Below are 21,615 nucleotides of genomic sequence, written 5' to 3'. Positions count from 1 at the left end.
TGCGCGGTTCATCTTTACTCCCGAGTCCAGCTACTGGAGACCAAGCCTAAACACTTGTGACAAACACCTGTGTGAGGAAAAAGGCAATTCTGAGTGCGCCGTCTTTACGGTAAGGCCGCTTTTAGATCCCGCCCTCTTTTCGATCGAAAACTCGGTGATGTCGCTTCGTCTTTAACGAGCTTGACCCAGAACTCAGGGAAGGAGGGGAAAAGAGGGGTGAAAACGCCATATACACGGACTTGTCGGGAAGGGGTCGGGACAGGCGTTCAACGAGCAAGGTATGTTAATTCATAAATGTTACAGAGTGTTGCTAAAGCAGCGGCCGCGGGATTTTATTCTTCAACCACAGATACTGGGGCGCACTGCAGCGTTGGCAAGGAGTGGTCACATCATCGACAAATCAGCAGCACGACTCACGTTAGCTAACAATGCTCACGTTAAAAGTTCACACCGCGAACCGACGGTTCCCGTTGCTCGCCGTGCGCGTGGTAGATCTCATTCAAAGGAGTGGCCGACACCATCTGCTGAACACAATAATAATGACTCCTCCAATGAGCTGGAAATGCCGCTGAGCCCGCACGCTAACTTGCGGCTAGTATGTGTTCGCTGTGCTAACGCTAGCTACTGGCACTCGGTTATGTGGGTTATTGTGATGCTAACGTCGCGAGACGGACAAACCAGGTCATGCGGGTGCCGAGCGACCATTTCGGGCTGATTTGATCTGAAACGGTGTCATTTATCTGGGCGGTGGCGATGTCTCGAGCACAGAGTTACTCAATGTTCAACTGCTCTTTGTTCGTGAGAGTCGTTTTATACCCACGTCGTGTTGTTACTGCCGCTATGTTTCAGCTAACGCTGCCTGCTCGCTTCCCTAGATTGCGATGCTGCGTAAGCAAATCAATTGTCTGAGGGGGGTTTGTTAGATTTGGGAAATACATATGAACTGTTAGCGGCTCCAGAAGGAGAGGTTCTTGTACATGTACAGAGGTTGCAAACAATTTAAACGTCGGTTTAATTGAACTGAAGGAGACTGCCATGTTGGTAGCAGACAGTTTTATCAGTTCAAGCAGATAAAGTGTGTTCACACATCGACGGTAATCACTGGGGTGATTTAAGGTCGTCGTAAACCTCGCAACTTGTTTGGCAGCATATTTAAACCCGGTTTGTATATTTGGGTGTCTACAAGGGTGGTGGTCCCTCCAGTTGTAGTCTGTCACACGGTCTGGGAACTAAAGTGTGTCCGATGGTGAACCTGTTGGGTGGGTCCTGTGTGAACTTGTTGTGGTAGGAACACGCCTGGGTGGGGAGAACTTAACTGTCAGCTTGAGAGTGAACAAATAAACTAGCTTTTCCCTCGTAAACGTTGTTTCCATGCAGGTCTATATTACAGATGCAAATGAACTAAAGCTATAATCTGGTACAGTGCATCAAATGGTAACATTTAAAGATAATTAAATGCCTACTATGTAGCCTTCCGGACTGTCCTGGAGTTTGTATGTTGGGAGTATATATCACTTGGTCAGGAAGTAGTTGGTTTAGTGTGCTGCATGTGCCACAACTAATAACACCACCTGTGGCTGTGATCACCCATGTATTAGCCTTTCCTCACTGCTTTTAAAGTAATCGTTTGATTGTTGATGCATGCTTCTCACACCGACTGCAATTGTGCCTGCTCTCTAGATGTGTGCAGGTTAATCCACAAAGGGCCTAACGTTTGTGTGTGTGTCTATGTATGTGCATGCACATCAACATGTATGCGATAAGGGGTAAGTGGATTAGCAGGCTAAAGCTTCAATCCCATTACAAGCCACACTTAGTTTAAACCAGCGCCTGTGACATCACACTGACTTATCGGCTAACTTCAGGGTCTGTTACCCTGAGATGCACGAACAGATGTGCTTTTTGACTGTGAATGCGATGTTTCAGTGGTGTTTTTTGTGTGTGCTGATGGCAGGTGTAGGCGCTCTCTTCATTAACTAGAGTTTCATTAAGTGGACAAAGGCTGCAGTGTTGGTTACGTGTGCATATGATAGCAGATGTCCTCTGACAGGGTTGAGTGAGTCATGCTGACTGATGGCTGCAGAATCAGATGGTGATATGTGACTTGTGGTGTGTCAGGGCTTGATCAGATGTTTGAGGGCTGTGTATGTTGTTGACCATAAGGCACTGTGACTGACATTTTAACTTTTGGTTGGTTGTGTGTTTGCGACAGCAGAAACAAAGTGTTTTTGGGCACACTCGTTTCCTCAGGCTCATGATCATGAGACTGTTATTTATAGTTTCTTAGTGATAAAGTTTTTTTTTGTTGTTGTTGCTTGTGGTTTGCTGCTTTTCTTCTATTAGAGTTTTCTTAGCTTTGTCCATAATCAGTTATTTAAATGTCTTTGACCTGTTGAGCAACAAATTGTTTCAGCTCAAAAGAGTGAGGATTCAGTAGTTGAACTATGGGTTCAAAAAACTAAAAAAATCTCTTCATGTGGCTGTTTGGCCATACAGGTTCACAAAGATTGTTTATGAAAGGTCACAAAAGCAGAACAGACAAACAGTAGGTGGAGAACATAATAGCAAAATGAGAAGTTGATTGTGGTCGTGTGATCAACATATTAGCTGTGGGGGATTTCACCTCTAAGACTTCCTCCTACCAGCAGTCGGTGGTTTGCTAGAGTGTATATCCTATAGGCTGTTGTGGTTTTTAGTACAAGCAGTTCTGTTGAGGAAACGGTGTCTTTGGTGAGCTTAAGTAACCGCGGCGTCCCTTTACTCATCTCTGATGTCGAATCCATAACATCCTGTTTCTCAGGAAGTGGGTTAGAGGGGAAAGGGGAGGGGAGCAGCAATGGGAGAGCAATGATTGTTTTCATTGTTCAGCGAAACTTACCGGTGACTTTCAAGGCCAAAACTAACGGTGGTGAAAGTTGAATATGGTTGGAGAACAGAAGTCAGGAGAGGATAAAGAGCACCATGAACTCAAGCTCCTCCAGACACACACAGGTTCACACGCACTCAAATGTGTCCAATAATATTCTCCTTTCCCTCCTAAGGTTTTCACACTTGCAGTCATGCTCTCAGTTGCACAAACTACTTATTGTTCCACCAACCTCCCAGACTGACGACAGCTGCAAATTCCCTCCTTTGACTGTGGTTAAAACACTTGCGTGCATGAACACACGCACACTTAGAATCACATTTGCAAGTACGCTTGCCAAGAAATATCAATCACAGTTTATAATTAATCTGGCATGAATGACAATTGCACTCATTAGTAAAATACAATAGCGTTTAGCATGGCAAAAAAATGTTTTTGCTCCATCTAAGATGAGGAGCAAGGCAGTGTTTACATGGGGGTTTAAATTATGGAAAGATACCAGTGGAGAAGACATTGAAATTGATAGTCTTTCTCTGTGTTTTTAGATATTTGTACCCAGTTAACTACCATAAAATGATGCGACAGTATGGGAATCACAAGTCTCTAAAGGATTGTTGGACAGGGTCCTGTTAAGGTTGTTTTATCGTAGAGGAGTCAGTGGGCTGCTGTGCTGAATTGGCACAAGACAATGCTAGGAATGCAAGATTAGTTTTTATCTTTTATTCACTATTTCCTTCCATATCTCCACCTCCTCGTTTGCTCCAGATTACTCTCCTTCTGCGTTTTCCACTGCCTGTCTTTCGGCTTGTTATTTGTTGGCAGCTCTTACTCTGTTCGTCTCTGTCTGTCTTGTAGATGATATCAGCCCTGTCCTGGCTATGACCATATATAGGCATGTGTGGTACAGGACAGCAGTGTGTGATTTGTTCAGGTGGGAGGTTATTGCTCCAGGGCTCCACAGCCACTATGCAAGCAATAGTGTGAGCCTGTGTCTGTGACATCATTTCATCCCGTCTGTCAGCTTTTTATTGCGCATGCAAAATCCTGGTTTTGGTTCAGGGTAATTCCTTTGTCTTGTGAAACAAACTTCAGCCACTCCTTGTTTTCTCATCAGGCCATCCCACTTTCCTCCCTTTTTTCCCACACTGAGCACACCCCAAACTGTGTTTCTTGTGAATGTGTGTGTCATTTCATTTAACAGACTGTGATTTCACCATCTCGGTCTTTCTTTCTCTTTCTTGTTTCTGTTTGCACAATCGAATGCAGGTTAACCTCCAAGTCAGTCATCACAATCTTGTCATTTTAACTCATTACACTTTTACTTGTAAAGGTTGTACTGTCGTTCACTCAAACACTTGCTGCCTGAAATGTGTGGGTGTGGGTGGGCAAGACAGACTGAGGCATTGAGAAATTTGCCCTCTCCCTTGTCTAACCGGTCATGCAGGTGTGTGTTGGTGGAAAACGTCTGTGTTTATTCACCTTTCAAACCAGGTCTGATGGGGAGCCGGGTTGCTGCAGTAGAGGGTGTATACAGATAAGAGGATCCGAGTATACACTTGTTTGGCTCTGCAATAACAATGTATTTCTCTGAGAGCACAGCCAAGATAACAAAGAGATGTAGGGAGAGGGATGAAAGGCAGTTAAGTTAAGGGAAAAGAGTAGTGGACTAACAGAGTTGTGCCAGAGGTAGATAGGCTGGAAATAAAACTTAAAATTGAAGGTTAAGACGATACTGAGTTTATAGAAGAACATGGTTCTTGAAGAATGTTACTATATGCTGACCGTCAATGTTCTCTGGTCCAGAAAGAGCTGCAGGTTGGTCAGCTTCCCAGTACTTGCAGGCCAAATGTTGAGTAAATACAGGGTGTGTCTAAAGGCTGAAGCTACTGTATGTCTCTCTCTTGCTGTGCTTTTTCTGTTCACAAAGCAAACACAATCCCATTGACACACTTTTACGGTATTCTCACCATGTTGCTGTTTTTCAAACTGAGGGGACTTCATTCTTCATCAAAACATTTCTCCCTCTTTCTCCTCACTATTCTCCTCCTTCCGTCACTCTGTCTTTCTCTCTCTGCAGTCCATTCCTCCCCGTTTCTGGGCTTGGTAGTTCGGTGACCTTCTTCTCATGAGCAACTAGAGCTCCACCTCTGACCTTGGTGTGATCTTTCACCTCTACTACCAAACAACGCCCACAGGGGAAGGTGTGTATTTCTGATTTTCTCTGAAATGAGCTTGGAAAGTGTTTGTTTTAATTATAAAGACAAGTATGCCGCTTCCTTGACTTGGAGGTGGTTTTAAGCTTCTTGCAGAACGTGTAAAAGATGCTTCTCCATGTGAAACAGGCCTCATCCTCTTTGATTGTTTTTGTATACACAATAGATATGTGTACCACCATAAATTGGTGCTTTGAATTATCAATTCATGAAGTATGGGAAATCCACCTGTGTTTCCCCCATGGCCTTGTATGGCCATGAAACGTGTATATTTCCGTGAGGCACCCCACATTCTCTTAAGTCGCACAATTGCACCATTTCCTTTTTTTAAAATAATAATAATAATAATAATAATAATAATAATAATACTACTTAGATTTTTGTTGTTGCGCTTTTCGGAATACTCAGACACTTTTACATAGGAATCATTCACCCACTGATGACAAGCTACCATGCGAGGTGCCACATCAGGACTATCTAACATTCATACATTGTAGGCGCATCTACGGGGGCAATTTAGGGTTTAGTGTCTTGCCCAAAGACACATCGACATGGGCTAGCGGAGCCTGGGGTCAAACCGCCGATCTTCTGGTTAAAGGACGACCTGCCCTACGATCTGCTCATCATATTCAAAAAAAAAAAGAAGTATTTATGTTGTGCTCTGGCAGTACACCAACGCTGTTTTGCTTCGCTAGATTTACACTCTGCAGATGATTTATCCAAAATCTCTTTTTTTCTGTTGTTTGTGTTTTTAAGTAGTTGCTGTTGTGCAATCTGAGGAAGGGAAAAAGCCCAGAGGACTCCTCATGCATGCCTTAAGTGGCAATAACTTTATTGATCTGCATGCAGGCAGGGGAGGGTGATACTGAGTAATGTTGTTACAATAGCTATCTCCATATTGATCAAAATGTTGCGATATTAATGATAAATGCAATAAGTAGGATTTTAAAGACTCCCTTTCCTCCATCATCACAGCCTCCTCCTGCAGAGTTTGGCTTGTATTGTGCCTACTGTCAGACCCAAAATATACATTGTGAATTTGGCTTTTAATGGGACTAATTAACTAGTTTATTCTTCTGCTCTATTTTGTTTTCACACACCACCCGGGGAGGATTTCACTGTTGCACTTACAGTTGGCGGCGATACAAACAACACTCTTTTTGTGATGTGGTTTCTTCAATGCTGACATGTTCAGGTATTCCCAAAGGAAGTTTGAAATTTGAGAAAGTCGGCCACCTTTTATGTCTTTGTGAGGATTAAAACTTGAATGAATGAGTCATTCCACTATGACGGGCCTTCAAAGGAGTAGATGTAGGACACAAGAGCCCAGTGTAGTAGAGGATAATTTGTGTCTGAGATTCAGCCAGAAACATGTCTTTACAGTTGTGACTGCTTTATATTCATTATTGAGTTCAAAAGAAGTATTGTTCAATCCGCACAATGCCGACTTTAAGAAGGCATCTCACTAAACCAAGCAGACGGTGTGAACTAACTCTTCCCACCTAATATCAGCCCCAAAGAAAACTGAATTCACTGGATCTTTACTATATTTTATATGGAGAGAGCCCCCCCCCCCCCCCCCCCCTCTCCTCCCTATTTCTCTCTCTCACTGTGCTGTGATGTGAACAAGGCTGTATGGATGTGTGTAACGTCCCCCTCTCTCCCCTTGGGGCCGTGCAGTGTGTATGGAGCAGTGTGAGAGCGCAGCAGCTCTGCTGGAGTCGGTCAGGGAGCAGGAAGTGCAGTTTGAACAGCTGACCAGGGCGCTGGAGGAGGAGAGGAGGAGAGTTGGCCTCCCCGCCACCAGCCCCTCTGCTCTGGGTCACCCACTCCCTTACGCACAGGTAACGCTCCACAATGAACATCCCAATCCAGAACCTCCCCCACCTATCTTTAACTTAACATCATCCAACCAGTGGATCATCAACCAATCCTAAAAGTCTTCTCCATCCATCATCCATCCCTTCTTCTCTCTCCACCTGCCTCCTCTCCACCTCGCTCGGTCAGTACGTTTGTGCGTATCATCATTGAACGTCTTTCTCCATTGATGTGTTGCTGAAGTCCGCCTGTCTTTCAGCCGTCATCCACTATCACAGTTTGTGCCTGCACATCGTTCCACTACTTTTAACATGCCTGAGATGGTCATCGTGACACATGTTGTGCATGCCTTCATTGTCAGTCACCGGATACACACTTTACACAAACACATACACCTTTCTTTGGCCCCTGCTGTGGAATCTCAGTTATTTTCCTTTCTGTTCCAGCATGTCATGGCTTGTGTTATCAAGTCATCTGTCGTGCATGTGTCGCCTAGTCCTTCATCCAGCTTGGTTTCCTATTCATCATAAAGGATTTTGTCTTTATTTCATTTAAATCCTTTTATCAAGCAGTTTCATATTTTTGTGTGGTGAACATCTATAATTTTGCAAGCTCTTTTATGAAATTGTGTAATACAATCCCTGGTATGTGTTATGTGCCTGCTTCATTTTATCCACCTTAAAGCCCATTTTACTTTTAACTGCAAGGTATATATTTTGCTGGTGGAACTAGAAACAGACATTTAATTATTTTATCTGCAGAGTCTCAATTGAGTTTATTATATCATGATATAGATCTGTTTCGTAATTGAAGTTCATCTTTCCTGTCTTGAGAGGTTGAAGGCTCTCTGTTATTTGCTTGGGCAAGGTTTTATTGTTGCCTTCTTGTCCTAATCTGTTAAACGAAGACCAGTAAACTTCCGTTAGCTGCCTATTGGCTTTGGAGAGCAATTAAAGCAAGCCATTATCAGTGTTTTATTCATGGATGGCCATTAAAGCACAATTATCTGCCCTTGGCATTGTACACTGAGTAGAATAGTTTGAAATGTTTTCCTAAATGTTTTCCTTTCATTAAGGGCTTAGTGACCTAGATTAGATTTTATGTTTTGTCTCTCGGAATCCTTGGAAGTGACTTGAAGGGTTTGTGGCCGCTGGATGACGAAGACTAAGAAATCAATAATCTGTGTTTTTGGCCTTGTACTAACTAATGCATGTTTAAAAAAAACAATTAAAAAAAAAAGACCACAGTGCTTTGTCAGCCTCAGTCTGTGCATTTCTTCAAAACCATGACGGAGTTGTTGGTAAATGAGGTGGCATTATAGGAAGCACCCATAGCTGTAGAGGAAGTGAGCCCTTGTTGTCCAAGTCCTCTTCACATTCCTTTTCAATAGTAGCTCTGCCTCCTCATGGACATAATGTAAAGTGCACAATGTTGGAAGTCGGGCTTCGGTTCATACACCACTTGGTTCAAGGTATGGTGCAAGTTAATTACAGCGGGAGGGGCGGAAGAGACAGTATTGTAACTGTCAAAAGGCGATTTTCTTGTGCTTTTTAAAATATCCAACAAATGTTCGCCATACTGTAACTGAATTGCGAACCAATCAGCTTTTAGTGCAAACCTCTACACACGTGGCTAACCACATGCTGCTAAAAATTATCGAGCGGTTTCAGTGCTTGTTGGCTTCGGTTATGCACTCCGTGCATCAATTGACATGTAGTGTATTCTGCAGGAGGCTGCGTGCACTGGACCGTGAGCCTCTTATAGTGGCAAGTCAACCCAAATGCACAAACAGTTGGTGTGTCAAATAATTACTGAAACTGATAGTAACCCAGGCCAACAGATATGAGGAGCAGGCATTGCTGGGAAAGATTTCCAAAATATCCCAATTATGCAGAATTCACACGTGATTCAGCTCGAGGCTGTAGCTGATAACTGAGGCATTTCTATTGCCTGAGTGTTACTCGGGGTTAGGTAGAGAATGTTATACAGTGTGACAGTCGTTGGTTATGTAACGGAATACAGCAGGAGGAAGTGGGGTGTGAGAATGAGTGGCTGCACTCCAAAATGTCCTCCCTCATGTCTGGCAATGATTCACAGACCTTAAACTTGCAGCGACAGTTTGTCAGCAGTGAATGCTTATGCAGAAGTAACATCATCTGGGAGGTTTTAAGAAAGTAGATGGCCCTGGCTACTGGGAATCATGCCTTCAACCTCACTTTTACATGTTATTGGAGCCCAATTGTATTATTTTTTTATATATATATATTTATTATTATTATTATTATTATTATTATTATTTCTCAGCTGTGTCTTTCTCCATCTCAGAACGGGCGTTTAGGGGATGCAGACATAGAACGACTGAAACTGACTGACTCATACTTAAACGGCATACAGGTGTGTGTGTAGTTTATCATGTCAATTATATCTTGTAATTATAGCAGTAAGTACCAGTGATTTTGAAATCTAACTGTGCTTCTACAGTACAGAATGGTGGACCCGGCACATGGCGCTCTAGATGAGAGCTACGGGCCAGAAGATGACTCCCAGGAGGTGCACTCAGTCTTTTCTGACGAGGGACCCACACGGCGGCAAGACAATGGCGTAAGTGATTATGATACATGCAACGTCTCCTGCAAAGCCCTTTGTGAAAACACATTTGATAGTTAAAATGGTATTCTTTTTTGTTGTTGCTAAATGTAGTGGTATGAAAGCATATTGTCAAGGATATAACACCACTTGGTTATCCTCCATAAACATAATTTTGTTGAATCATCGCTCTCACTTTATAGATGAAGAAACCAATTTCACGCTCAGTCCTGCCTTCTGACTCCATGTCCATTGACGGAGGCTTGTCGGTGTCTGGTATGGGCGGCTACAGCGCCACGCTGGACCGTCCTTACAGGCAGCCTGGACCGGGGGACTACCCCACAGCCACAGTGCCCAGAAACTACCACTATGCCCCTGCAGGGGTTTACGATGACTACCGGGGAGGCCCTCCATCGGAGGCATACACTAGCCTTAGCAGGGGCTCGCACATGGACGACCGCTACAGGTACAACACCTCCTCTGCAGAGAAGAGTGCTGTGACTGTTTTCTTGTGTGGTACATTTTATTGTGTTGCTTTGCCGCCACACTGTAACTGTAGTTTTTGGTTTTCCTGAGTGGACACGTGGCAGCAGCGACACTTGAAGCAGTGGCTTTGTAACTCTCTGTGCTTTAATAAATAACAAAATAAGGATCATTGCAATAACTTTCAAGTAAACCAGGTTGCTTCATCAGACCAAAAAAAATAAAAATTGAAAATAAAGTTCTACATGTGCAAAACATAACTAATATTTAGTTACTACTAAATAGCTCGTTGTGGAAAACGATAAGCTTTTTTTTTTTTTTTTTTTTTTTTTTACAAAACAGAATGAGTGCAGATGTGTGTCAGCCATCAAGTTATAGCAGTATTAGTAGCTGCAGCGAGCAACTTTCCATTCTTCTTCCAGGCCGGTTGACGGGTACCGGACCCTGGACTCTGGCTACCGCGCTCCAAGCCGTCAGCAGCTTGACCCGTATGCAGCGCAGCCCCAAGTGGGCCGGGGAATGAGGGCCATGGGCTCAGCGATGGAGGTGCGCTATGGCCACGGCCACTATGGTGTCGAGGATGACCAGCGCAGTGTGGGCTATGACGACTACGGCATGGGTCCTCCTCCAATGCACCCTGGAGGCTACGGTACCATGCCACGCTTGGGGCCCGGGCCTGGGGGTATGGACAGACGAAGACTCAGGTATAACACAATCGTGTGTGTGTGCGTGTTTGTGTGTGTGTGGTCATAACACACCTGTTGTTTTTTTCAATCAGACCATGTACAACAAACGAAATGTTTCACTCTTTGTATCCTTCTGCCACATGCAGGAGCTGTGAGGACACTTTGGATGGTGACGTTGTTGGTGTTGACCCGTATGCCTGGGGCGTTCCTATGACGATGGAGAGGGGGAGCATGGCTTCGCTGGACAGCACACTGAGGAAGGGTCCTCCTGGTTCATGGAGGCAGCCGGAGCTGCCAGAGGTCATCGCCATGTTGAACTACCGCCTGGACCCGGTCAAGACCAACGCTGCTGCATTCCTCCAACATCTCACATTCAAAAATGATAAGGTAAAACAACGGTCACATTCAAATGTGTTATATTAGCAGCAAATGGGTATTTTTTTTGTGTTGTGGCTAATTGACAAATCCTTAGTGTGAGTTTTAAAATGTTGTGCATGTGTGTTTAGGTTAAGTCAGATGTGCGTCGCCTGAAGGGCATCCCATCCTTGGTGTCGCTGCTGGACCACCCCAGCAAGGATGTGCACCACTCGGCCTGTGGAGCACTAAAGAACATTTCATATGGCCGAGATCAAGAAAACAAGATTGCCATCAAGAACTGCGATGGAGTGCCTGCACTGACCAGGTTACTGAGAAAAACCCGCGACCAGGACCTCACTGACACGATCACAGGTATCAGCATTATAAGAAGCTTGTATTGATCATTTAAGTCTGTTTTTTTATCTGCATACAGAAACAAAAAGATAATTCAATCCAATATATTGGTAATATATTTTATTTTGAGGGCCAAACTGTCTCTTTTATTGCAGTAATGGTAACAGTATTTTTTATATTGTCACAGGCACCTTGTGGAACCTCTCATCCCATGACTCGGTAAAGATGGAGATTGTGGACCACGCCCTGCACGCCCTCGCTGACGAAGTGGTTGTTCCTCACTCCGGCTGGGAGCAAGCGAGCAACGGAGAGGAGAGCTGCAAACCACGCCATCTGGAGTGGGAGACCGCCTTGACCAACACTGCTGGCTGCCTTAGGTATGCAAGTGGATCAGTGGATTGAAAGCGTAGAAAGTCAAAGGAGGATAAAAAGAGGCTATTTTGAGATGGAAACGTGCAATTATGTGCTAAAACGTCTCCCTCTGTTCAACAGGAATGTGAGTTCAGAACGCAGCGAGGCCAGGCGAAAGCTGAGGGAATGCACTGGATTGGTGGATTCACTTATGTACATTGTCCAATCACAGATCAACCTAAAAAATGTGGATAATAAGGTACATGTTCACTTAAGCCAGATAACAGATTTCATCTTATAAAACTAAAAACACTACTTTTCCTTTGCCTCCATCTTTGATCATCCTCTTGTCTTCTCTTCCCGCAGTTGGTGGAGAATTGTGTCTGTCTCCTGAGGAATCTGTCTTATCACGTTCACCGTGAAGTCCCCGGCTGCGAGCGCTTCGCTGAGACCACGCCCATCAACCAGGGACCAGCTCCTGCCAACAAAGGTGGCTGCTTTGGCTCTCGAAAGGGCAAAGGTCAGTGCGAGACAGCTTAGAATTGTCTGTCTCCGAGATTTGCTGTTGGACGATGGGCTGGTGGCTTTGAGCTTGTTGGTGGTGAGAGCACCTGTCGCTGTTTTTCACACTCTACCCCTATTTCACTCCTTTTCCTCTTCTCTCTCTACTCCATCCTTCCCCTCACCCCCCCAATCTTTCTTCCAACCCTCCTACACTTCGTCCTTTCTCTCCGCTGTGTTTAGATGAGTGGTTTTCAAAAGGTAAGATTTTTCTCATGGTGTCCGTGAACTTTTGAAACTATTGACCACTCTGTCATTACTCATTTCACTAACGCAGAACAATACTTTGCAAGAGAAATATGACTGCCCAAAATTTAGTTCACATTCAGTTCATGAGCATGGTGCACTGCAGATGACTGCATGTTCAATGTTTGTTCCACTGTTTGCATGGTTGCATTTCACATAACAGTGTGCTGGAGTAAAGGACTGAGGATAACTGACTGCTCATCTCAACCGGCATTATTATTATTAATTTGTATTTCCTCCGTTGAGTCTTTCATGTTCTTTCTTTTTATTTTCTATTTTATTTCTCGCTGCAGGAAAGAAGGACGGCGACGATGGAAGTGGAGATCAGGTGGACATTCCAAAGAGGACAACACCTGCCAAAGGTGTGCATGTCTCTTTTCCCTTTTTTAAGAATCATTTATAATTGATCTTTAAGTTTTCAAACTAGTGGACATGATAGTAATTAGTAGGATTTTGTGCTTTTTAATGTGGTTTTCAAGTGAGATTACAATATGTCTGCTAATAGACAAACGCCGCCATTTAGTCACTTGGACGTTTTCTAAACTAACACTTCTCTCTGTCGACTTCAGGTTACGAGCTGTTGTTCCAACCAGAGGTAGTTCGTGTTTACACATCGCTGCTCAGAGAGAGCAAGAACCCCTCGGTGCTTGAGGCCGCTGCCGGTGCCATCCAGAACCTGTGTGCAGGCCGATGGACTGTTAGTACTTTTAGTTGATGTCTCTATTTTAAACCAAAACAGAAAGAGCATTTTGGGTCCATTAAAGGTGTGATAAGGTCCATGGTACTGTCAAATAAAAATGACGTTCATTGCTCCCTGTCTGCCTGCTTGCCCTTCAGTATGGACGGTACATCAGGGCCACTGTGCGTCTCGAGAAGGGTCTTCCCATGATAGCAGAGCTACTGGCTCACGGCAATGACCGTGTGGTTCGAGCAATGTCCGGCGCCTTGAGGAACCTCTCCATCGACCGACGTAACTGCCAACTGCTCGGTAAGGATGTTTTTTTTTTGTGCATCCAAATGAGCTACAAAACACTCTTGAAGAATATATCTTGAACTTCTCTTTTGCCAGATAATTACACTTATTTGAAAGACAATATTTTATGCACGGTAGCAAGTGTGTGCAAGTTTTCCAATTTTTAGATGTATGCATTTGTATCACTCCGGTCGCATTTCCTCACCTCACTGTGCGCCACCTGCAGGTTTGCATGCAGTGCCTCACCTTGTGGCCAACCTGCCTGGAGGCCAGAGTCAGTCCGGGCGCGTTCTATCAGAGGAGACGGTGGTGTCTGTACTGAGCACGCTCACTGAGGTGCTAGGCAACAGTGTGGAGGCAGCAAAGACCCTCCGAGCCTCCCAGGGCATTGAGAGGCTGGTGCTTATCAACAAGGACGGGTAGGTGTATTCCGTAAAATGATGCATTAAACATTTATAGCTTCGAATCCAGTGTTTCAGATATGACACTGCTTTTTTTTAATGGTTAGACAGATAAAACTAATACTTTGGCTGTGTATATATTACAGATAGTCCTGTAGCTTACTGTTTTGGAGCCTCCATTATTAATTAAATGAATAGAACAATTATCAAAAGAATCTAATAAATTAAAGCTAAAATGTGGACTGATACTGTGTATTTTTTTAGCTGTCCAACTGAATGGAACGAGTTGGTTTCACTCAGAAACATGTTAATTTGGATTTTATAATAATGATTTGACACATTTCTGTATTAAAAATCCTGAGGTGTTGAGAAATTAAGTGTATTCCTTTTGGGAACAGCAGAAACAAATCTGGCAAATCTGTGGCCATACATCTGTGTATCCTACAGCAAGCGCTCAGAGCGTGAGGTGCGGGGGGCCGGCCAGGTGCTGCAGCTCGTCTGGGCCCACAAAGAGCTGCGCAAGCCTCTCGAGAAAGATGGCTGGAAGAAGACGGACTTCATGGTCAACCTCAGCACCACCAACGGCCCGAGCACCCGAGCTAACGGCACCTATGAGGACAGCACCACGCCACTGCTAGACAGAGGTCAGTGTGCACGGAAAAAGCTTTTTGACAGCGCCTCTACATTTGGAAACTTGTAAAGAGGAAGTTCTTAAAGTTTAGTTTAACTCGTGACTCTGTTTTGCTTCTTTTTAGGGGAAAAGAGAGACATGATTCCCCTAAATGACCTTGGCCCTGGTTCGTTCAGTTATCATTACTGCTTATTATCAAGACAAATTCCTCAGGATCATGATGAGATGTAGTGTTCTTTCTTTCTCATTCTTGACATCTTATTTGCTTCAGAGGCCTACTCTACACTGGACCAGAGGGAGAGGAGACACACTCTGGATGACACCACAGACACTTTACCGGTACTTTAAATCTTTGTCACGCACATTCACATGTCGGGTCATGTTGAATTGCTCACTTAACTACACTAACCCCTAATCTCCTGCACCAATACGAGCATTTCCTGACTTTAACCTTTTCTTTTGGCAGCTTTTAAAGCTTCACAATTACTGACTTCTTCTCTCACACTCACTTCCTCTTCTCTCTTTCTCTGGTTGTCTCTCAGCGAGGGGTGTATGGGGGCAGAAAGGGCTCCTTGCCCCTGCTGGACTCCTACGATGGTTAGCCCTCCCCTCCCCTCTACCCCCTCTGCATGTAACAGCATGGTATGTCCAACTCACCTCTCGTCCTGCATGGACTCTATGAGCTCTTTTCCTTTTGTCTTTTATAACTTCAAACCGTCTGTCTCAGTCAATGATGGTGTACAGAAACACTGTTTAACTACATGATGTGTTAATGCTAGTATAGACTGCAAGGTGCTCCTTGTGTATTGTGGTCCATGCAATCTGTCAGTGTAGAGATGAACATAAAGCTGATAATTACAACTTAAATCCTCAATAAAAAACCTTTTGGTTTGTGCGATAGTGCAGTCACAATACCAGAACATTGATACCAACGCTAATTGTAGCATGAAAACGCTATAATTACTGCAACACTGTCGAAGAAGGAAAGCAATGTGGTGTCACTGACAAAATGATTTCTAACACTATTTGTCACTGGATAGTAACGTGACACTTGTGAAATCATTCTTCACTCAATATAGATGTCTTTTAACCATGGCAACTGCCAGAGTAGACTCACTTTAGGAACGTAGTGCGTTTGATACTATTGCCATGTCGTGAAATATTTGACTTAAGACAGAGCAGCAGCTAAGTACTTGGATCTTGGTCTGAGTCTGGTGTATGTGGTCTTGATTAGTGTTTCACTGCACTCCTGTGGCTCTGCTGGGTATTACAACAACACATGAGCCAGAAGATATACAGATTTAATGAATTGGATATTTTCAATCGTCTCCTATTAAGTAAATTCATATTGGTTTTAGAATAAGTATGAAGTAAAAGAAAAACTTGTTGAATGTATTTGGAGATGTTACTTCATTCTTGATAACTTGGAACAATACAATGTGGTCAGCAGTTTAGTTACCTAAACCAGATAATCTTTATATTGGCCACATTTGATTTATTTATTTTTTGTTCACATTTTGACTCTGTTCCTCCAGAAAAACTGATAGTGTGCATCACCCAGACTGGGCCGTCCCTGCCCTACCACTGCTACTGAGGAGAGAAGATCCAGATGCACAGACTCTCTCTCTCCCCCTCTCCTTTCCTCTCTTTCTCTCTCTATCACCACACAGATGGGACTAGAAGATGAGGGTTGGCATCCAAAGAAAGTGGCCGTGTTGCAGGCAAACCATTTCATGCAACACACACACACACACACACACGCACACACACACACACACACACACACACACACACACACACACACACACACACACACACACACACAGACTCTCTTTTTACAACTTCATTAAATTGTAGCAACAGAAATGTATTCCGTTTTTTAAATTATAATTCTCCTCTAAAGGCAATCACCTTTGTTGACAATCATTTAATTCCGGTGTTGCCATCCTGCTTGTTTTTGTTTTTTCTTGCTATTGTCAACATTTCGGTAAATTGTCATGCCAACACCCGCATCCTGATGATGAATTTGTACGTAGTCCTCTATGTAGGGTATATACTGTATATAAAAAGAAAATGGGATGACTGCATTAGTTTTGGCTCATTTATTTAAAGCGCCCCTTTACTGGGATTGTTCGGAGGTTTGCCCTTTTAGATTGAGAATGTTGTTTATATACAAGTTATTTTCCTGTCTAGAGTTATTTTCTCTCGATTGGGATGAGCACAGGTGTAGACAAGAAAAGGGTGTGTGTGTGTATAATTTGGACCTTGGAGTAAGTGCTTTTGTGTGCGTGTGCACGGACCATACCCATAAGACCACACGTTGATTATTTCATCTGTTCATGTCTGTTATTATGGTGTGCTCTTAACTCCTGTGAGGAAGCTTTTTGTTAATTTTTGTCAGGTTTTATCTTCCAATTGCCTCTTTTTGTATTTAATACCTTAATTCGCCCCCAAGTGAATTACAATTTGAGTTGCTGTGGTTTGACTTTTACCCTACGAGATCAGTACAACACATCGAACTTGGCACTGAAATATAAAGTTGGGAACATTCTACACTCCTAAACCAGTAAACATTTTGCTTTAGAAGCCATTACTCTACTGTAAATGATTCAAACTTTAGAAAGGACCTACTCAGCAGTTCATTCATTATTAACCGTAGCAAACACTTCAGAAGGGTCCTTTTGTAATACTTATCTCCTCTTTAAATTTTTAAAAACACACTACTTACTGTTCAATGTATAATCATTGGTATTGACATATTTGGCATGTCGTTTCACAAATGCAACAAATATGGGAGATGTTTTCACTCAGAGGAGTTTCAACAGATTGGGGAGAAATACTGACCTTTTTAATTTGGGATCTGGATGAAAAGCACATTTTTGTCTATGAACCATTTGTTTTTATCATAGTTTTCTTATTTTTTCCACTGTCAGGTTTGTGTATTTTATTTCAGGTTTGTATGTATGGGAGAGGTGGGAGAGCGCATTATGCAATTTGTTCAACTTGTTAGTTCCAGTTTTACCCCCCTGAGTTGTTTTTAAGGCAAAAGAGACCAATCATCTTTGTTTTGTTTTTTTTACTTTCCACACATAGTATATTTGTAATGTTGCCTATCCATGTAAAATTATGATGTATAATTCATACCTGCCTTGGCTCTGAGAAGTTGCTTTTTCAGTAAAGTCTGTAACTGGTAATACTGTTTTTTTATAAATAAAGATCTTTTCTTAGACAAGATTCAGCGACTTGTGATTGATGTGGCTGTGTGGTGAGGAAGGACTGCTATCATGGAGATGATCACGTCTAATTAAGGAGCGCTTTGTAACTTCATCCCCTCTCTCATTGAGGCCAATGGCAAACGTACAGACTTGACACTGTCGGCTCAATGTTCTCCACTTTGATTGGTTTTCCTTATCGAGGCTTGTAATCTGTGAAGTAATTTGAGATCTTTTTAAACTCCTTCATCTCCCAACTTCAGACTCCAAACTGTGGTCGTCTTCATGTCTGTGTTGAGCCGGTTAACTTTCAAACAAGACGAGCTCTTCGGCACAGTTACTCAGTGTTGATGTCCTCAGCCTTGCCACGGTCTCCAGTTGCACACGCTGACAGGGAATGGCTGCCGTTTGTGTTTGTCAGACGCCAGACATGTCGAAGGAACACACACACAGGTCGCGCAAGGACGTGAAGGTGTCCAAGGCTTCCAGTATGCAATGCGTCTGAAATTAACCGCACGCACAGGGAGAAGCAGCTGCTGGATCACGAGAGCGGTAAGTGCATGTCAAGAGTGTGAAAGTTTGATATTAGTCAGGTTTATGATGCATGTGTGTCGGCCTGCGACCTGCTGACGCAAAATTATGCCTGCTGAATGATAACGTGTGAATGCTGATGGAGAACAATACAATACAGGAGCTTTCTGTACTGTCGGATGTCGGGCCGCAGCTGGTCATGACTGAGGGTTATGTCCCCGGGGTGACAATTTAATATGATGTTTATGGATTATTTAAATTCTATAAAACGTCACAATTTGCCTTGCAGTCTATAAACTCATTGTTCAGCCTCCCGTTTTTACATACTCTGTAATTTTCAAGGAATGTTACTGATTGTTTCTCATATTACCATTATATTGGGCCATTATATAAAGCTGGTTTTACCCTTTATTAATTAGCGTTTCTTTTTTTTTGTATTTAATCGGTGAACAAAAATCAGATTTGATGCAATGACCACATTCTGGTTGCTATTCAGTATGTAAAGGATATTTACAGCCTTTTTTAGTACAAAACTATTTGTTTCTCCAGAAGACGGTTCCTTGCTGAGCAAAGGGATCATCGGACCTGAACACTTACTTTTGAATTACTTTAGGAAGGAATTTCTTCACTCTTAGTATTGAGAAGGAAGAAAACCACCTGAAATGTACATGCATGTGAGTATTGATGTGTGAAGAAAATATACATATGAATCTATCCTTTCAGGTCACCTCAAAGTATAAAGATTCCTTCGAAAGGTTCTCCTTGTAACTCTTGAGTATGTATGTATGTAAAATCCGGTTAATAAATCGGTAGGGGACGTTGACTCAAGGGTATCTGAATCCTTGGCTGCAGCCCTGATGAGATGTAAAGTGTTATGTAGGTTAATAAGAATGCTGGAGCTGCACCTGCCACACTGTCGTATTATTACAGCGGCAATATATTTAAATGTTTTTTTGTCCCCTAGTTCCTCCAGTTGTATATCAGAGGTGTGCGCCCGTCCGTTTGTCACTGAATGTGTGTAATGTTTGTAGCACACACCCTTAAATTTGAGCCCACCAACCGCAGCAGATCCTCTCTCCCTCCCTCCGTCCTGTCATTTGGTGTCATATCTATTTAGGGATCCCCTGCTGTTCTTCATTTTCCTCTCGATTTCTCTCTCAAACTCAAATAGGAGCAGCAACATTAAACTCCGGCACGCAGGATCTGTGGGGAAAGCTGCAAAAGACCAAAAGGAATGTTACACATGCTCAGAGAGGAATTATTGTTGCCTGGAATTTAGCACCAGCTTCATTACAGCGAGTCCACATTCGAGGGAACACCAGGTCTGTGGGAAACCGCACCGCTGGGAGATTATGTGAGGCCTCAAGCTTTCCTCCTTATGCTCGCTGGAGCTGATTTGTGGAGGAAAATGAGTTCCAACCGATCAGTTTAGGAGCAAAGGAACTGCTCGGTCTGTACTTGTGACTCATGGATTCCCTCCGCGTCCCTAGTCCGTCCTCTTCAAACTCGGATGACGGGTCCCCGGATCGCACACCAGCCCCAGATTCCTCCCGCCACACCTCCCACACTGGCAAGCAGACCGGGCTCGGCGGCCTGGGCTACGGGATCTTGGTGGCTTGGCACCACCTCAGGCCTTTCATCCCCTTCTTCCTCATCAGCCTCATGGTCGTGGCCCTTGTCTACCTGATGCAGGCCATCATCTTCGGGGGGCCCTACAAGGACCCGCACTTTTTTGCAAAGTTCCATGAGCGCTGGCCGCGGCCTGCTCCAAACCAGAAGGACTCGACGCCGCCTGTCAAGTTTTTCAGTCCGGTCCCCACCTCGTCCTATGAGCAAGTCCTCTTTGAACTGCACATTGACAACGAGACAATGTGAACAGTTTGATAACACAAACTGGGGGATATTTTTGATTTATTTGGATATGCGCAACAAGGACTCATCAAGGATGATACCAGGTTTCAGTGCTATAAAAAGCACACAGACTGATACTTTAACTTTCTTTATGAGTAATTTATTATTGGTTGTATATCTGTCCTTTTTAACCCAGAAGTAGTTATGTTACTGGTTGAAAAATAACCATTGATACTGGGTAAAGATTTTCCAGTAATGTGAAGCTGCTGCAGCAGGTGCATCTCAGACCTTGAAGCAATTTGTGTCCTCCAGTGTTTGTCTTCTTGTAAACATAAAAGCCTGGGCCGTGATCATATAACTGCCTTTTCAATTTGACTGCGCTGCAATTTATTCATGTATTCTGTCTCTGTGGCACCTTTTTTTTAATGTTTGGATTTGAAACTGTGGCCGCCTGGGATGTAGAGTCTGTAGCAGTGGATGTGAGGTTTAGCAGTCTGTGCTGGAGAAATAAAGGGAATAAATCAAGTCAAAGTCTTCCCTGTACAAAATTCCTGCTATCGTTACTATCAGCCCGCCGTGGCTCAGCAAGCAAACTGAGGGAAAGCGTTTTCATACAGACTTCAGCTAAGGTCGTTACCAACTTCATTTGACTCCGTCAGTCTGCTGAAACTTCATATGAGCTTCAGCTGGACTTTAGAGGTCACTTTGCAAAGAGCAAGGACTGAATTTTGTCACTTACTGTATAGACTACTCTTAGCTACTTGAAAGAGAGTATTTGTTTGAGGTACTATACTGTAGAAACCATTTGTCATCTGTCACATGTAGACTGGCACATAACGTATCATATAACGCTTTCACACTGATAACTGTTTACACTAATGCTCAAACAGGCAAGTGTTGAGCAGCTTGGTAGCTGTCTACAAGACAATATATAGGTGGATAAAAATAACAGTGTTAATTTGTTTGTTCGTATTTCATGGAGGCAGAGTGTCCATAGTCGGTCATTAAAATAGTTTACCCCAAATAGGATCTCAACCAGTCGGGTGAAAACAATTAACACATAACACATGTTTGTGTCTCAGTATAGAGTTGCTTTAGCCACAGCGACGTGCCATTTATAGTGCTTTGCCACTCTGCTCCACATTTTTTTCCCTGAAATGTTTTAGTGACAATTATGGGTCAATGTTAACTATTAAATGTAATGTAGCACAAGATAAGTCAACAACCACCTCAGTCACAGTTACATTAAGATATATATATATATATATATATATATATATATATATATATATATATACATACATACATACATACATACATACATACATACATACATACATACATACATACATACATACATACATACACCCACCCACCCACCCACACTAACTTTTGTCATTTGTCACAACAGACCAATTAATGTCAAATACAGAGTTCAGCAAGGGTGTTTATTGCTTTTAACCGTTTTCATAAACCTTTCTTTAGAAGTAATTTT

At 43.2% G+C, this 21,615-nt stretch overlaps 1 protein-coding gene across 9 annotated transcripts; it reads left to right on the top strand.

Moving 5' to 3' along the window:
* The first annotated feature begins 150 nt into the window (after positions 1-150).
* LOC137792292 (catenin delta-1-like) lies at positions 151-17,760 on the top strand. Of its 9 annotated transcripts, XM_068587925.1 has the most exons (22): positions 157-278; positions 4,944-5,067; positions 6,760-6,923; positions 9,223-9,291; positions 9,379-9,498; positions 9,687-9,949; positions 10,389-10,670; positions 10,799-11,039; positions 11,159-11,381; positions 11,551-11,740; positions 11,856-11,973; positions 12,081-12,234; positions 12,459-12,476; positions 12,815-12,883; positions 13,091-13,218; positions 13,359-13,509; positions 13,721-13,913; positions 14,343-14,539; positions 14,651-14,692; positions 14,798-14,865; positions 15,069-15,168; positions 16,062-17,760. In XM_068587925.1, exons 3-21 carry the CDS (start codon positions 6,765-6,767, stop codon positions 15,126-15,128), a joined length of 2,745 nt encoding a protein of 914 aa, XP_068444026.1. In that variant the 5' UTR covers positions 157-278; positions 4,944-5,067; positions 6,760-6,764; the 3' UTR covers positions 15,129-15,168; positions 16,062-17,760. The 9 variants fall into 9 exon arrangements, with proteins under 9 accessions (XP_068444066.1, XP_068444074.1, XP_068444026.1 ...); XM_068587933.1 differs by lacking the exon at positions 4,944-5,067; XM_068587957.1 differs by lacking the exon at positions 6,760-6,923.
* The last annotated feature ends 3,855 nt before the right edge of the window (positions 17,761-21,615 follow it).

Source organism: Clinocottus analis, unplaced genomic scaffold, assembly GCF_023055335.1.
Source record: "Clinocottus analis isolate CAN_PGR_092001 unplaced genomic scaffold, fCliAna1.0.p SCAF_10, whole genome shotgun sequence".
NCBI lineage: Eukaryota > Metazoa > Chordata > Actinopteri > Perciformes > Cottidae > Clinocottus > Clinocottus analis.
Note: the sequence above shows the minus strand (reverse complement) of the source record. Positions and strands in the feature narration are given on the sequence as shown.

Bases quoted from the DNA above. Each gene is read 5' to 3' on its own strand.
- LOC137792292 (XM_068587908.1), top strand. The intron at 9,292-9,378 runs GTGTGTGTGTAG...GTGCTTCTACAG, and splicing joins CATACTTAAACGGCATACAG to TACAGAATGGTGGACCCGGC. The intron at 13,510-13,720 runs GTAAGGATGTTT...CGCCACCTGCAG, and splicing joins ACGTAACTGCCAACTGCTCG to GTTTGCATGCAGTGCCTCAC.